This window comes from Osmerus eperlanus, chromosome 5 (genome assembly GCF_963692335.1).
Source record: "Osmerus eperlanus chromosome 5, fOsmEpe2.1, whole genome shotgun sequence".
Lineage (NCBI taxonomy): Eukaryota > Metazoa > Chordata > Actinopteri > Osmeriformes > Osmeridae > Osmerus > Osmerus eperlanus.
Window position 1 is genome coordinate 8,013,141 of NC_085022.1, and position 17,980 is coordinate 8,031,120.

Here is a 17,980-nt window from a genome sequence, read left to right on the forward strand (position 1 = left end):
CTTGTGGCTGTTGCTATGCAACGGACAAACAGCATTGTGAACGTCCCGTTTGTTAGCCTAGCTACCTATAGCTAGCTAGCTAGCTAGCTAGAGATCTAGCACCATCTCATTCATTCACATTGATCAAGTTGTCTTTGGATGGTCATACAAATAGAAAAGGTAGTCTATAGTAAATTAAACAGAAAATAAAACCGTATCTAACAACGTTAGTTATCTCCGTGATTGTATAATAAATTGACATAGTTGCATGTGCTGGGCTGCCAACTCTCGCGTATTGGCAGTGAGACACGCATTTCAATAAGTTCACACGTATGGCAGGCCGTTTTAACATTTATTTCTATAAACGTACTAGTCACTATTTTAAAGTTACTAGTACTTATTCTTTAGTTACTAGTAACTAATCCAATAGTTACTAGTATCTATTCCCGTTTTACTAGTAACTTTCATTAGATACTAGTAACTATTCTTTAGTTACTAGTAACTAATCCAATAGTTACTAGTATCTATTCCCGTTTTACTAGTAAGTTTTCATTAGATACTAGTACCTATTCTTTAGTTACTAGTAACTAATCCAATAGTTACTAGTATCTATTCCCGTTTTACTAGTAACAAATTGGACAATTTTACAATGGTATCCTATGGGGCTCTGCTTTACAGATATCTACTATTTGTGTCCAACTAGTATCTATTCAAATAGTTACTAGTATCTATTCCAGTTTTACTAGTAACTATTCATTAGATACTAGTAACTATTCTTTAGTTACTAGTAACTAATCCAATAGTTACTAGTATCTATTCCCGTTTTACTAGTAACTATTCATTAGATACTAGTAACTATTCTTTAGTTACTAGTAACTAATCCAATAGTTACTAGTATCTATTCCCGTTTTACTAGTAACATTTTAAATTGTACTATCAAGTAGTCATTTTTACTCGTCATAAGCAATGACGAGTAAAAACGCATTTGTTACTAGTAAGAATAATAATGTTACTAGTAAGAATTGTAATAGTTACTAGTAACTAAAGAATAGTTACTAGTATCTAATGAAAGTTACTAGTAAAACGGGAATAGGTACTAGTAACTATTGGATTAGTTACTAGTAACTAAAGAATAGTTACTAGTATCTAATGAAAGTTACTAGTAAAACGGGAATAGATACTAGTAACTATTGTATTAGTTACTAGTAACTAAAGAATAGTTACTAGTAAAACGGGAATAGATACTAGTAACTATTCTTTAGTTACTAGTAACTATTCCAACAAGAGATATCCCGAAACCAATAAGTACTAGTAACTATTGCCAACAAGATATCTAGTTAACATGCAAATTAGCTTTAGAAGATATCTAGTTAACATGCAAATTAGCTTTAGAAGATATCTAGTTAACATGCAAATCGGCTTTAGAAGATATCTAGTTAACATGCAAACTAGCTGCCGAAGACCACACCTCACAGAAGACAGCACCACAGTGGACATATCGACACGAATGTATTACAGAAATGGCACACACGTGTTATTGAACAAATTCCAACAAGGCAACATACGCCACGCACAATTGATTGCCTATTGATTCATTACTGGTGAATTTAAGAAGACTCGAAGGCATTTTATCGATGGAGACATTGGAAGAACGTGTTGTCTTTCAGAACTCGAGCGCTCATCACCACACGCACTCGATGTCTGCACAGCGAAGACGCCTTCTCAGACCCTCGTATGCCATCAGGTAACTTTTGGATTTCGCTTTTAGAATAACATTACTCATACAATGGTAACATGGTTGGCCAAATATACGTTGTATTAGAGATACCCGTAGGTTATATTATTTAAACTAGCTTGCTAGCTGGCGAGCGCTTATGTTATCTACCTAGAATACCAGGACTTAGCGTTAGCTTATACTTATCAAAATGTCTAGCCACTGGGTGACCAAAGGCAGGCAAGGGGAACTCGTATTAATGTTAAATAACCTCATAAAGTGACATTTGAATGCCTTAAGACCTTAACAAAACAATCACCATGGCAATGACTACACAATGGAACTTGCATTTAGCTTAGCTTAGTTCTAACAATAAGGGCCAATAAATGGTTATGGTGTTGCATGACAAGTTATTGGCTATCCAATCAGAATGTACAAAATGTGTGTCATTCAACAGTTTGTGATGGTGCCCTTACCTGTGTTGCAGCTGGCTAGGGCACACTCTCTCACACTTGTGTCCTGGCGCTCCCCACTGTCCTATCTGAGGCAAAGGCTACTATTTGACTGTAGTTCCAAATTTGTGTCCTGTTTTTCATTACTGCAGGTACATGGATGACCTCCGCAAAGCAGGACGACCTGCCACCTCTGCTGCTCACCAGGCTGCTGCGCTGCTATTTGAAAATGGCGTGGGCACAGATTTGGACGTAGAAGCTGGGCAGTGCTCTGTCCGTCACAGTCAACCAACACAGCATACAAAGTAAACTTGGGTTACACTTCACGTGTGAGGAGTGAAGTGTGGAGAGGGTGGCGGGACTTCCGCTTCTTGGGGGTCCACATACAGGACAGCCCATCCTGGAGTGTGAACCCCTCTGAGCTGCTGAAAAAGTCCCAGCAGAGACTGTACTTCCTGAGAACACTCAGCAGGAATAACATCACACAAAGACTGCTGGGGTCCTTCTACCGAGCCTCCATTGAAAGCATCCTCACATATTGCATATGCATTTGGTATACTAGCTGTACAGTGGCTCAGAGGAAAACGCTCCAGAGGGTCATCAACACCGCTCAAAAGATTGTTGGCTGCCCTCTCCCTGCACTGGAAGACCTACACAGATCCTGTTGTCTCAAAAAATCCCAGAACATCATAAAAGACACTTCACACTCCTGGGGACTCCCTGTTTGAAATGTTGCCTACAGGCAGACGATACAGATCAAGCCAGGCAAGGACAAACAGACTAAAACACAGTTTCTATCCAACTGCAATAACCACTGTTAATGTTGCCAAAACATAATGTGCACAATGTTATGTTATGTATTATGCAATGACTGTGTGTGGTTGTTCATGGCACTGTCTTAGGTATATTAATTCTTATTTATTTGAGTAATGTTAGCACTTTAGTAATTTTATCCTTTTTATTGATATTGAGTCAATGAATGATGCACTGACCGGAAAAAGTTAAATTTCGTTGTACCAGTGACAATGACAATAAAGATCTATTCTATTCATTTGTATAGTATGTGATTGTGTTGGGGGCACAGCCTGGCCCAAGGAGAATGCTGTATACTGTAGTTACATGGAGATTTTTGTTAATGGACCCAGTAGTGTTTGTTAGGGGACAATTTATACATGAGATGATCAATAAAACTACCATACTTGAGAAATCCAGAGAACAATATAATCATCAATTCTTGTAACTGGCTGAGCCTAAAATATCATAACAATGGCCATTTGGTCTCATAAACACAAGTCATTGTATTCCACACCTACACTGGTACAACATGATGCTAGTGTGGGGGTCTGTCCGTGCGGAGGAGACACCAGAGAAAGAAGACAATATATCTTAATGATTATTTGTATTTTCCCATGGGACCAGTGGGGTATCATCCCTGTATAATTAATATATCTCATATGTATTTTGTCCAAGAATAACTGGTGGAAGTTGTGGTTCAATGGCAAAATGTACAAGCCAGAAGTATCAGCACTACAACAAGCTGGATGATTATCAATGACATTTTCTGTTTTGAGTACAATTCAATTGAATAGCTATATTTCTTGATGATGTAATATATGAAGGCTAAGAGAATTCATCATGAATTGTGTTGCCGATGATGAACTCAGCAGAACAGACCACACTACTTAAGGCCTTGCGGTCCCTGTCTGTGCAGCTCCCATACCACACTGAGATGCAACCAGTCAGTATGCTCTCTATAGTGCATCTGTAGAAGTTAGTGAGGATGACTGAGTCCATGCTGAACTTCTTCAGTCTCCACAGGAAGAAGAGGCGTTTACAGGCCGCTTTGACCACCTTTGTAAGTGTGAGCAGACCAGGTGAGATCATTGCTGATTGTAAGGATGAGATCTCTGTCTCCAAGCAAGCCGGAAGGAGGCACGACTATTAGAAAAGGGTTGACTCGGTTTTATTAGTAACGACGTTGGATCATGCCATCAGTCCATGACAGAGGGATAGCATGTGAGAGAAACAAGTCTCTCAGAGGTCCATTATATACATGAGCTGGCCCATACAGATATAGTAACCACCAAAACATGCCCTTAAACAGTACACATTTCACAACTTAATGCACAGGAGAAATAGCACACTGGTGATGCGTCATAACTCATTGTTTGTACTTTTCTCAAAGGTTAAACAGAGCACATTCCCTGATCTATATGGGTATTGTCAAAGGCCCACTGCGTGACCTCTTGACCACAGCAAGAGACAACCTCACATATGTATAGAAAATCTTCATATCACTGATGTTCACCCCGAGGAACTTGAAGCAGCTGACCTTCCACTTCGGATCCGTTGATGTGTAGGGTTGCATGCTCTTCTTCCTGCCGCCTCCTATAGTCCACAATCATCTCCTTGGTCTTGCTGATGTTGAGAGAGAGGTTATTGTCCTGACACCATGATTTCAGGTCATCAACCTCCTCTCTGTAGGCTGACACTGTCAGAGATGAGGCCCACGATGGTTGTGTCGTCAGCAAACTTAACAAGGAGGCTGCCGCACAATCGTGAGTGAACAAGGTTAAGCACACAGCCCTGGGGGGTGCCTGTGTTGGTGATCAGTGTGGATGAGGTGCGGTCACCGATTCTCACCACCTGCTTCCCCGTCAAGAAGTTGAAGATCCACTTGCAGAGGGAGGAGCTTAGTCCCAGGTCCACAAACTTGGAGACAAGTCTGGAGGGGATAATGGTGTTGAATGCTTAGCTGTAGTCAATGAACAGCATCCTCACATACGTATTCCCTTTGTCCAGGTGGGAGAGAGCGGTGTGCATTGTCAGAGCGATGGCATCGTCTGTAGACCTGTTGGACCGGTATGCAAACTGCATTGGGTCCAGGGTGGGGGGCAGCGAGGAGCAGAGGAATGATTTGACTAGCCGCTCAAAGCACTTCATGATGAAAGAGGTCAGTGCTATCGGGCAATAGTGGTTCATACATGTGACCTTGGTGTTCTTGGGCACAGGGATAATGGTGGTCATCTTGAAGCGGTGGGGGGTACAGACAGGCTGAGGGAGAGGTGGAAGACGTCACTGAAGACCCCTGCTAGCTGGTCAGCACAACCCAAGGGCCCTACCTGATATACCGCCTGGGCCAGGAGCCTTGCGAGGGTTGATCTGCGCTGCCTCACCTCAGCTGCAGTTAGTGTAGGATAATGTAGGAAATATGTGTTGGGCTGGTTGACCTCTCAGACTGTCTGCCTGAGAGAAATGGACACACTAGTATCATGTTGTACCAGTGTAGGTGTGGAATACAAGGACTTCTGTCTATGAGACCAAATGGCCATTGTTCTGATGTTTTAGGCTCAGCCAGTTGCGAGAATTGATCATTATATTGTTCTGGGGATTTCTCAGGTATGGTAGTTTTCTTGATCATCTCATGTATAAACTGTCCCATAACAAACACTACTGGGTCCATTAATAAAAATCTCCATGTAACTACAGTCTACAGCATTTTCCTTGGGCCAGGCTGTGCCCCCAAACACAATTGCATACTATACAAATGAATAGAATAGATCTTTATTGTCATTGTCACAGGTACAAAGAAATTAAAGTGCTTCCGGTCAGTGGATCATTCATTGACTTAAAAATCAGGATAAAATTACTAAAGTGCTAAAATTACTCAAATAAATATACCTAAGACTGTACCGTAAAGAACCACACACAGTCATTACATGATACATAACATTGTGCACATTATGTTTTGCCAGCAGCAACAGTGGTTATTGCAGTTGGATAGACACTGTTTTAGTATGTTTGTCCTTGCCTTGATTGATCTGTATTGTCTGCCTGAAGGCAACATTTTAAACAGGGAGTGCCCAGGAGTGTGAAGTGTCTTTTATGATGTTCTGGGCATTTTTTGAGACAACAGGATCTGTGTAGGTCTTCCAGTGCGGGGAGAGGGCAGCCAACAATGCTGTTTATGACCCTCTGAGCCACTGTACAGCTGGTATACCAAATGAATATGCAGTATGTGAGGATGCTTTCAATGGAGGCTCGGTAGAAGGACACCAGCAGTCTTTGTGTGATGTTATTCCTCCTGAGTGTTCTCGGGAAGTACAGTCTTTTTCAGCAGCTCAGAGGTGTTCACAATACAGGATGGGCTGTCCTGTAAGTGGACCCCCAAGAAGCGGAAGTCCCGCCACCCTCTCCACACTTCACTCCTCACACGTGAAGTGTAACAAGTTTACTTTGTACGCTGTGTTGGTTGACAGTGACGGCACAGAGCACTGCCCAGCTTCTACGTCCAAATCTGTGCCCACGCCATTTTCAAATAGCAGCGCAGCAGCCTGGTGAGCAGCAGAGGTGGCAGGTCGTCCTGCTTTGCGGAGGTCATCCATGTACCTGCAGTAATGAAAAACAGGACACAAATTTGGAACTACAGTCAAATAGTAGCCTTTGCCTCAGATAGGACAGTGGGGAGCGCCATGACACAAGAGTATGAGAGTGTGCCCTAGCCAGCTGCAACACAGGTAAGGGCACCATCACAAACTGTTGAATGACACACATTTTGCATATTCTGATTGGATAGCCAATAACTTGTCATGCAACACCATAACCATTTATTGGCCCCTATTGTTAGAACTAAGCTAAGCTAAATGCAAGTTCCATTGTGTAGTCATTGCCATGGTGATTGTTTTGTTAAGGTCTCAAGGCATAAACATTTCACTTTATGAGATTATTTAACATTAATATGAGTTCCCCTTGCCTGCCTTTGGTCACCCTGTGGCTAGACATTTTGATAAGTATAAACCAAGCCCTGGTACTGTATTCTAGGTAGATAACATTAGCGCTCGCCAGCAAGCAAGCTAGTTTAAGGAATATAACCTACGGGGATCTCTAATACAAGGTATATTTGGCTAACCACCATATTACCATTGTACGAGTAATGTAATTCTAAAAGCGAAATACAAAAGTTACCTGATGGCATACGAGGATCTGAGAAGGCGTCTTCGTTGTGCTCTCTTATTGCCATCGAGTGCGTGGAGAGCTCGGAGTTCTGAAAGACTAGCAACAAGTTCTTCCATCGTCTCCATCGATAAAATGCCTTCGAGTCTTCTCAAATTCACGTCAATAACACGTATGTGCCATTTCTGAAATCGGTTTGCGTCGATATTTTCTCTGTAGTGCTGTCCTCTGTGAGGTGTGGTCTTCAGCAGTTAATTTGCATGTTAACTAGATATCTTCAAAACTAATTAGCATGTTAACTAGATATCTTCTAAAGCTTATTTGCATGTTAACTAGATATCTTCTAAAGCTAATTTGCATGTTAACTAGATATCTTCAGACGCTAATTTGCATGTTAACCAGATATCTTCTAAAGCTAATTTGCATGTTAACTAGATATCTTGTTGGCAATAGTTACTAGTACTTATTGGTTTTGGGATATCTCTTGTCGGAATAGTTACTAGTAACTAAAGAATAGTTACTAGTATCTATTCCCGTTTTACTAGTAACTATTCATTAGATACTAGTAACTAATCCAATAGTTACTAGTATCTATTCCCGTTTTACTAGTAACAAATTGACCAATTTTACAATTGTATTCTATGGGGCTCTCCTGTACAGATATCTACTATTTGTTTCCAACTAGTATCTATTCCAAAAGGTACTAGTATCTATTCCTGTTTTACTAGTAACTTTTCATTAGATACCAGTACCTATTTTTTAGTTACTAGTAACTAATCCAATAGTTACTAGTATCTATTCCCGTTTTACTAGTAACTATTCTTTAGTTACTAGTAACTATTGCCAACAAGATATCTAGTTAACATGCAAATTGGCTTTAGAAGATATCTAGTTAACATGCAAATTAGCTGCTGAAGACCACACCTCACAGAAGACCGCACCATTTTTTTATTTTTTATTCAGCCAATGAAATCTCCTAGCTCAATTCCCGCGCCTTTCTGGAGCTTGACAATTCACCAGCACAGGCTGATCGCCATATAGCTAATTGAGCTATGGCGGAGACACGTTCACCGACGAACACTAATCAAGACACTAATGAGCAACCAGTTGCAGCTGCAGCAGTGTTTGACCGAGTGTTTAATGCTCTGCAACGTGCTAGGCACGAATTGACGTTGGCTCCATCGGCAGGGACTTCTGGCACCAACATTTTGAGATCAACCAGAAATCTTTTCAGAAGACGTGGAAATCGAGTTCAAGGTTAGTACTGTAGCTAGCTCTATCCAGTTCATTCAGTGGTGGCACAGGCAACTATGTAATTTGGCTAATAATGGCTAACGATAATTACAGAGATCAATTTTTTTACTTTCGTTGTACAATATTCCTACCTAAATGCACAAATATAGCTAGTTATCGATTCTGCCACGTTATTTAAACATTTTCCATTGCAGCTTGAAAACCTAATCGGTTGGGGGTGCACATGGTGTTCATCAATGACATAAGCTAACGTTAGCTCAGCGATTACAAACTTGTTTTAGCCACGGCACATTTTTTTTACATTGGAAAAATCTTGCAGCACACCAACGACCAAAAAGTTTCCAAAATGACACTGTAGCCTATTACAATAACATAATTGGGTGTGCTCAAGGCTTCGGCGAGTAGGCCTACAACCATTGTTCTCTTGCATATGTATTTATTTTCCCACCCCTTAAAAGTTGGTCCCGCTGGCTAAACTGCATACGAGTAAACCAAGATACTTAAAACTCATTTGAGATGCAGATGGGCTCCATGCTGGCTTTAAATTAGGTGTGCTATAATGCCACAACTGGAAGTTTGCTTTGCAAATCGCCTGAAGTATTGAAATTATTCATTCATAAAGTAAATCTCAATCTTATTGAAACTTTGATTTAGGCACATCCTCCAGAAGGGGACGTTCGACTTGGCAGGTGGGCCTCTTTCTGCTCCCAAGACCAGATATCCAGTCTCTGCCATCAACTTCTGCGCGTCAGGCTCTAACAAATAATGGATTAGGTACATCATGCACTGTTATTAGGTAGAAGCAATGAAATGTGTTTGACAAAAATTAATATTAACTTGTATGACATTGGTAATATAATATAATAGAAACTTTTGTAATTTTAAAATGATCAAATGGATAATGCATTTGCAGTTGGTCAATCCTTAAAAAAAGTTAATGTATGTAATCAAACTAGTATTGCAAGCCAATACAGGCATAGTCAATCTAGTGGATGGTTTATCAGTTTTAGAGGATTGTCTTTTATTCATTTGTTTTCAATATTCTTTTAGGAGTACCAGTGCAGGAGTCAGTGGATGGACAACTGTCCACCATTGAGCTGAATTGGAGTCTGGCAGAATTGAACCACTTTGTCAGAGATTCCCAATGATTAGCTTGAACCTGGTGGGGTTTGAGCTGGCAAAAGTAGACAAGGGCAAAAAAATCAAAAAGGTCCAAGCCAACTCTGTGAGAGCCCTGAAGAAAGTGATGGGAAAGAGCAGACTCTACATTGTCCCCTGTGCTGAAGTGGGGCAGGTACAGTGCAGTTTCTATTCACTGTATTTGCATCCATGTGTCCAAGTGCATAATTCACAAAATATTCTGATTTGTCTCTTCAGACACAGGATCTACCCATACCACCTGACACCATACATGAAGCACAAGGCAACCCAGCACTTGAGAGGCCTCAAAGTCCAAGAGCAGAAGTCCTCACTGTACCTGTGACAATAAATGATGTAGAGGTAGGTAACTTGCTGTCTTAATTCTTTACTATTGGACTGGATTTCATCCGTGACTATTTATATGAACACAAGGGGGGTTGGCGGATCAGAGCAAATGCGTAACCACATGTCCTATTTGCTTTTCTGAATTGCAGGGGTACACCTCTAACTCGTCCAGTCATCATCAGAGTCTACATCCGACCAGCACTGAGACTGTAGAAAACCTTGAGAGAGCTCAAAGTCCAGGACTGGTTGTACTGCCTATACCTGGAACACCACATGATGTAGAGGTAACTTGTTCTTTCCTAACTTTACATAGAGGGGTTGGAGGACCTATCCAAATACATTTATCTGCTGTGTCAAGGGTTTTTTCTTTTTTTTCTATGACTCATTGTTGTCTCTATCCTTGACTCTGGTTTGTTGTAGTAATGTGCAACTTGAATTAAAACCCAAGCAATTTCAATTAATTGTTCACCATTGTCATTTAAACAATAGTTATAAAAAAGTGTTATAGCATTTTCTTCCTGGTTTTAATAATTGTTTTAACAGGAGTGGAGGACTGTACGGCAACAACAAGACATTGAATACAATCTGTCATTGAGAGCTGACCAAGAAAAGGTATATATTTTTGGAACATTTAACTGTAGGTATTTGCCTTTCCCCTCTGCTCTTCTCCTTGTACACCAACGGCTGCACCTCAAGTCCCCAGGGCCTTTTATATTGTGTATATTAACTATATACATAATTTATTCTGCATACCTTTCCCCGTAGTAGTTGGTTTTAGGTTGGCTTTGTACCTTGTTAGTATAGTTGGATTTGTTTAAACTTAACACCACTTATGTATTCCTATACGCATGCGCCTTCCTGCCAACATCAATTCCTTGTCTGTGCAAACTTTCATGGTGATTAAAATTTCTTAAGCTGATGGTTTTTATTTGATGACAGGATCAGAGCAGACGAGCTGTCTGCGACTACGAGGAGAGGCGTTTGAAGGTACTATCATCTCCGTAAGCATCTATTCAGTAGAAGGCACATATTCAACCTGTTACAAACTCACTGTCTCTCAGACAATAGATGAGAGACTCATGAGGACAACTGAGGAACCTGCTGGTGGCATACCTCTGAAAGTCAGTTTTCCAGATGGCACAATGAAGATCAGACGGTTCCATACATCTGATCCTATGCAGGTAAACATTGTTGAATGTACAGATGTATAAATGCTTAATTTGCTAAATTTTTTTGATGTGATTCTTCTGGATTTGTAAAATTTGGGATTTTCCAACCAAAAACCATGACCCATCTGAAGCATGTAGATCTGTAAGGTTTTGCATCTCAAATATGAAAACGGCTTTTCAAAGAAAAGGCTGTGTTTTTACAGAAGGCAAAATCATTCAATTGAGTGCTTAGCATTCCGCACTGAGGTTACCTAATTAAACCTCTGAACACATGATGACATTATATAATATCATATCAATTTCCTCATCCCTACATAGACATGGTTTGTCCTTGTTGTCTAAATTGACCATCTACTGGTGCCTGCAAGCAGGCCTCATAACTCTAGAAACTAAAAACCTTAACATTTTACTACTTGCCCTCCACTGGTGTGTAAATGACACTGCGTTACCTGCTACTGACTATACTATAAATATGGTACTATGTTACCCACATTTTGCATATAGTGCAATTGTATTTTTTGGTTTAAACACTATAGTTTTTTATATTTAAAATATATAAACACAGCAAGGATGTCAGGTCAAAACGGCAGTCATAAACCTTGATTGTCATTGTACTGATATTTTCCGGCTAGTAAATAAGTACATATTTTATTTCAGGCCTTGTTTGACTTTGTTGGATCACATGCCTCAGCCACTGAGTATTTTTACATCAGAGAAACTACGTCAGGCACCACAGTCATCAACATGGTGTCTGGGACTCTTCTGGACCACAACATCACCTCTCCATTGAACCTCCATGTTCGATGGATGGACATGGAGGAAGTGCAGGTGAATAATATAATACAAGTAGTGGGGTGGGTATTTATCACTTGTGTTTTGGACAGCCTCATTTATGTTTCTGTGAAATAAATTTTAACACAGGATTTGCAATGACTCATGTGTAATGTACCTTTTGGTATTAAAGCAGCAGTTACAACTTCATTCAACACTTGTTTAATGCATTGCATGCTAGACCTCAAAGCTCAATTACCAATTTGAAAGTGTGATTTGGTTAACATTGTTGTGGATAGAACTAAATTAGATTACCTTTGAATTAAAATTTACTTTTTTGAAAGTAAAGATTTACAAAGGTGTTAAGTTTTAGCTCCGAAATCAATGTAATAGATGTAATCTTTTATCTTTGTGTATTTACAACTTATCACTTTCTGAAGACCATTTACCAGCAGCAAAACAGAGTTTCTGCTGAAGTGCCTGATTTGATGGAGGTTGTCCAAAGTGATTTTGGGCCTACAGTGTGGACCTGCAGAGGAAATCTACATAGATTACCTTGACATCATGCCAGAGACTGAGATGTCAGAGCCAGATGAGATGCAGCTAACGGATAACATCGAAATTCAGTGAGTTGTACATATTTTGTTGTAGCGTTTCCAGTCTATGGTCAGTTGTTTCTAGATGAAAATATAGATTTTGGCATGTGACTTTGAATGCATTTGGGGGGGGGGTGGACTTTACTGCATTTTAATATTTACAATATTAAAATGTTTGCAGATGCACAGAAGATTTTGACTGTTCCCCAAAAGAAATTCTTTTGGAACTTGGGAAAAATATTAACTACAACTTGAGCTGCAGATTTAACATCAACCGAAACAATGTACTCGATGGTGCATTTAGAGCATTCAACCGGAAATCATACAATCCATTTAAGAGAATTTCTGTTAAGTTTTCTGATGAAACTGGACATGTTGAGGAAGGAATAGATTTGGGCGGTCCAAGACGAGAGCTTTTAAGTCTACTAATGGAAGACATTGAGCGCTCCCCGATGCTGACAGGTCCAGATGGACAAAAAAACCTTGCTCTTGACTCGATTGGTTTGCCCTTTTGTCTACATTTTCAGTTAACATTTTCATTTCAGTAGCACTGGCAAAAGATGGAATGGTTGCCTTGGAAGTTTTGAATAAAATGAAGTAATCATGGATAATTGGCTATTACATGTAAGACTACTTTGGAGTAATGTTATCATGTCAATTTTACTCTCCAGCTGTCAGAAGACAAGTACTATATCATGGGGAAGGCTATATCAGTCAGTATGGTTCATGGGGGGCCATCACCGGGATTCTTTTCTCCCACTTTATTTGATTGCATTGTGAAAGATAACGTCTCACCCACCATCGATGATGTGCACGACCTTGACTTGCGAGCTAAAATCATACAGGTAATTTCAGTTTATTTTTTTATTTTTTACTTGACCTATTCGTGCTAAAATATCTGATTTTGCCAGGTATCAGAGGCCAAGTCCATGGAGGAGTTGTGTTCAGTTGTGTCCAGTCACAGTGACTACCTGTCTAATGCAGGCTGCCTACGAGCTGTAAAATGTCTGGAGGACAAAGACCTGCTTTTGCAGGACATCCTCCAGTTCCAAGTCGTAAACCGACTCCATGGTCCACTCGAACGGTATAATTGAGCATTGTTTTAAAAGTGCTGTTTGTCGATTTGAGCTCTAACATTGGAACTAACATTCATTGTAAAGCAACTAGCGTACAAATGCTGTAAATTTTCATTTATCCCATGAAAGATATTTATACGGGATAATGATTCCCTGCACTATGCAGTGCCTGGTTACACAGTAACACAACGTGAAATGTTTAAGTTCTGTTCTTACAGTACACAATTTTAGTTTGCTTTTCAATGCTACATTTGTATAATGTGACAATTCAGGCTTGAGCTCACTCACCTACTGGATCTATCCACTTTTAATTCTTCAAGGTTCAAGGAAGGCCTGAGGACATTAGGATTGTTGGAGGAGGTTGTCAAACAGCCAGAAGCCTTTCGTCCTCTCTTCTGCAGCCCACCACAGACCCTTAGCGCAGATGGTCTCGATCACCTGTTTGTCATCTGTTTTTCCAGTGCAGGAAGTAACAGACGAGTACAGGAAAACATTGCTGTGGGCTTTTGGAGAGACTACCTTCTAGATGCAGAGGGCAAGTAATAGATCAGTTTGCTTTTTATTTAGTTTACCATAATTTTACCAGGCAAGTTGGGTTTGCCCGTGCATAGCTTGAATGTCACACACATGATCCAAACCCCGGCCACTGACGAGTTAGACACACTACAGCTCGCTGACGCTTAACTTAATACTCTAGTGCATGATTCTGAACACCACTTAAACCTGCACTATAACTTTTTGAAACCCCCCCCCCCCCCAAAATATATATAAACTGTGTAAATGGTAGGAACTAGTATATTGGATCCAGTGGTTGAAAAATACAAATTTGACTGCCGTATTTTCCGGACTATAAGGCACACTTAAAAGCCTTTAATTAAAATAAAAAATAAAAACTGAGCTTTATAATCCAGAGCGCTTTATATATGAAAAAGATCGAAAATGGACCATTCATTGACAGTGCGCCTGAGTGCGAACAATACGGTAATACAAACTATAGACAACAATAAAATGGCTAAATCGACATCAACTTGAAAATAATGCATATTATGGACAAATTAATAATGTGCATTTTCAGAAATTGGTTATTGTCCCTGTATTACCATGTTCAGTAATAACTAGTATAAGGCTGACAGGATCACTTTATGGAAAGTTGCATAGGGCAGCTTGAATTGGCTTCCTTATAACATTTCTTTCTTTACAGAAGGTAACTCCCCCTGCTCGTTGGAGGAAATTCTAATGTTTGTGACTGGATGCAGTGCGCTACCTGCCATTGGCTTGAAGCCGGAACCGTCCATCGAGTTCCTGCACACTGACGGTCTTTTACCTGGGGACACTCAACAGAGGGCGAAGTTTCCAACGGCAAACACGTGTGAACTGCTTGCGTCTACCTTTGCACAAGGATTACACTGCCTTTAAGTACAATATGGACTTAAAGGCTTTGCAATACACAGGGCTTTGGTCAAGAGTAGGGCTTAGAATGAAATGGTATAAGGAAACTGTCAATAGGCTTTTTGGTACTGTTCATCTTTAATTCACATTCAAACCAAGTTTTTGTTTCTGAACCTCAAACGTAATTTACAATTGTACAAAAATGTTGTTCAACTAAATGTGACTGAAGGGTTGTACAATAAAAGTGGTCTTTCTGTTACTATAACATCACCTAGATCTATGAATCAAGCACATTGCAAGGCAAATCTAAAAAGAGAGCATAGACATGCATTAGTCATGTGATTCAAGGCAGTCCCCTGGCTGGCTCATTCAACTTATTAGAAATTTCAGTGCAGCATGTTTGATATTTCACTTTCAAGTCCACAATTCCCTCTATAGCCCTCAAAATGTCTTGCTGTTGTTGGTGGTTAAGATTTACATTGAGTTGTTGGACAACTACAGCTGGGAACTGTTCTTCTGTCAGTTCGAAAGTTGTTGATGCCATGTTGTGCCAGAAGGGCCTCTAAACTGTCCTCCCTATATGGGTCATCACCAAATACGTTGTTGATGGGAGTGCTGTCTGCCTCTATGTTGGTCAGCATGCCCTCTGTCCAGATCTGTGAGGGTGTTCGGTTGTTTTCTGTCCTTAGACTGTGCTGATTCCAGGCCTCTCTAAACATGTTCAACCTACGTTGAATTTCTGGTAGATAGGTCAGGTGTAGTGATAACTTGTGGATGTCATTTTCTGGATCTAGTATGGCAGCATCCTCTAGGCTGTAGAATTCATTGTAGAAGTAGTGTAGAACTTGCAGGAACACGTCTCTCCAGAGGCGCTCTATCCTCTGGTTGTGAACAGATTCCCCTGTTATGTGACTACTGCGCTCTACACCCTGGACAATATTCATGAACAATGCTACTTGTGTGTTCTCCCCACCATGATCAGAGCGAACTCTGGATGGGAGTCCATACAGGCATGTTGCCTTCAAGAACTGTGTAAGTACAGTGACAGCTTTGTTGTTTGTATTACAGTTTAGGTATGTTACTAGGCGTGAGTATCCATCTATGGCTCCATGAACAACTAAGCCCCACCTGTAAAGGAAAAACTATTGGTCAACAAAATTAGTACTTCTCAGTTATATACAATACATCTTTAATGGTGCCATTTGTAGAATATGAGAAGAAACAAACTAGTTTCTCTTTCCAGCTGACAATCTTATAAATGCTGAATTTCTGATATTTCTGATAATCAGGGAATACATGTTCTACAGCTTTTGGAAGCTGGTTACTGAAGAAAGTAGTTTGCTTGGTACAACAGTGCATATTTAATTGTCAAATACAACTGAATACCTGATGAGACGCATGTTTCCATCCATATGCCACAGACTGTTGGGATATGGCACATGGTATGTTCTTCTTGCCACGGTAGCACTCCATCTTCGCGCAGCAGCCGCTGGGTCAATATAAGTCAGCATCGCTCTCACTCTCTGTCGTGTTACAAAGAATCCTTCTGCTCGCAGCAATGCCCTCATCATCTGAAACCACAGGCAACTTACACCTTTGGTAAAAAAAATTTTACTAAATTGACGTGTTTTGATAGAAAATTGAATCTTCATTCCCCAAGGTGGCATTAAATATATCAGAAATAATAGTCAAACATAATTAATTATGAATGAGCTAAAAGGAAAATGTCTCTGCAGTTGTATTTACATTAGTAATCATGAATCAGTCATTTACAACAGTGATAGATATTTGCAACATTGGTAAGGTATTGGATATCTATTTTAATCAATTTAATGTCACCTTAGTGAAACTCTATCTAAAACATTAATAACCCTAGGTGTTCTTAAACATTTGAGCGGTAGTGCATGAACACTGTCTATTTATTAATGCTAACAAAAAGGCCAACAAACTTTCAGAATGAAAACGTGGGCCAGGATGCTAGAAAATGTTACAAAAATACTGATTAGTTATAATACACTTATAACAATGTCACCTCATTTCCAGATCTCGGAAACTGTCTGTGAAGTCTTCTTATATGATCTTCAAGTTCCTCATTGGTTAGGGTTCTTGACCTGGAACTCCTAATTGGTAATCCAAGCGCTCTGGTTTTCTGATATAAAAAAGATGCTGAACATTTCAGCAGCTGTCCCATCCGCTTGACTGTGTAGCCTTGACCCACGAGGAACTGTATTTGCTGCCTTGTTATGGCAATTTTAGGTCTCCCTCGCTGGCCTGAGAACATAAGTTAGAGATACAAGTTGGGCAGAGATGGTCAGGAAACGTTAGCAACTAATGTAGCTAATAAAGACAATACTGTAAAGTCAAGGTAGATAACATCGGCGCTCGACAGCTAGCAAGCTATCTTAAGTAATAACCTACAGGGATCTCTAATACAAGGTATATTTGGCTAACCACCATATTACCATTGTACGAGTAATGTTATTCTAAAAGTGAAATCCAAACGTTACCTGAGGGCATACGAGGGGCTGAAAAGGCGTCTTCGCTGTGCTCTCCTGACATCGCATGTGTGGTGGTGATGAGAGCTCGGAGTTCTTCAAGGCTAGCAACAAGTTCTTGCATTGTCTCCACCGATAAAATACCGTCCAGTCTTCTTAAATTCACAAGTGATGACTCAATCGGCATCAATCGTGCGTGGCTTATGTTAGCTTGTTGGAAAGCTCTTTCTAATGCTCTGCATTTTCGTCCTATTTCTTCAATTACACATAGGTGTGCCATTTCTCAAATTGGTTCGTTGATATTTTCTCTGTGGTGCTGTCTTCTGTGAGGTGTGGTCTTCAGCAGCTAATTTGCATGTTAACTAGATATCTTCAGAAGCTAATTTGCATGTTAACTAGATATCTTCTAAAGCTAATTTGCATGTTAACTAGATATCTTTAGAAGCTCATTTGCATGTTAACTAGATATCTTCTAAAGCTAATTTGCATGTTAACTAGATATCTTGTTGGCAATAGTTACTAGTACTTATTGGTTTCCGGATATGTCGGAATAGTTACTAGTAACTAAAAAATAGGTACTAGTATCTAATGAAAACTTACTAGTAAAACGGGAATAGATACTAGTAACTATTGGATTAGTTACTAGT

General features: G+C 40.0%; 2 protein-coding genes across 3 annotated transcripts; one reads left to right on the plus strand and one right to left on the minus strand.

Annotated features, from left to right (window-relative positions):
- Positions 1-13,055: 13,055 nt before the first annotated feature.
- On the plus strand, positions 13,056-13,992 carry LOC134020628 (G2/M phase-specific E3 ubiquitin-protein ligase-like). The gene is made up of 3 exons (XM_062460786.1): positions 13,056-13,218; positions 13,285-13,457; positions 13,770-13,992. The coding sequence occupies exons 1-3, from the start codon at positions 13,069-13,071 to the stop codon at positions 13,990-13,992; spliced, it is 546 nt and encodes a 181-aa protein (XP_062316770.1). The 5' UTR covers positions 13,056-13,068.
- Positions 13,993-14,800: 808 nt separating this feature from the next.
- On the minus strand, positions 14,801-17,733 carry LOC134020495 (uncharacterized). Of its 2 annotated transcripts, none has more exons than XM_062460645.1 (4): positions 17,346-17,733; positions 16,871-17,109; positions 16,225-16,361; positions 14,801-15,966 (listed from the first exon to the last, which is right to left on the minus strand). In XM_062460645.1, the coding sequence occupies exons 1-4, from the start codon at positions 17,611-17,613 to the stop codon at positions 15,306-15,308; spliced, it is 1,305 nt and encodes a 434-aa protein (XP_062316629.1). In that variant the 5' UTR covers positions 17,614-17,733; the 3' UTR covers positions 14,801-15,305. The 2 variants fall into 2 exon arrangements, with proteins under 2 accessions (XP_062316629.1, XP_062316628.1); XM_062460644.1 differs by having other exon boundaries at positions 14,802-15,966; positions 16,225-16,409.
- Between the last annotated feature and the right edge of the window lie 247 nt (positions 17,734-17,980).

Bases quoted from the DNA above. Each gene is read 5' to 3' on its own strand.
- LOC134020495 (XM_062460644.1), bottom strand. From the start codon at position 17,613: ATGGCACACCTATGTGTAATTGAAGAAATAGGACGAAAATGCAGAGCA. The intron at 16,410-16,870 runs GTGACATTGTTA...CTGTGGTTTCAG, and splicing joins TTCCGAGATCTGGAAATGAG to ATGATGAGGGCATTGCTGCG. The intron at 15,967-16,224 runs GTATTCAGTTGT...TTTCCTTTACAG, and splicing joins GGAAACATGCGTCTCATCAG to GTGGGGCTTAGTTGTTCATG.
- LOC134020628 (XM_062460786.1), top strand. From the start codon at position 13,069: ATGGGGAAGGCTATATCAGTCAGTATGGTTCATGGGGGGCCATCACCG. The intron at 13,219-13,284 runs GTAATTTCAGTT...TGATTTTGCCAG, and splicing joins TGCGAGCTAAAATCATACAG to GTATCAGAGGCCAAGTCCAT. The intron at 13,458-13,769 runs GTATAATTGAGC...TAATTCTTCAAG, and splicing joins CTCCATGGTCCACTCGAACG to GTTCAAGGAAGGCCTGAGGA.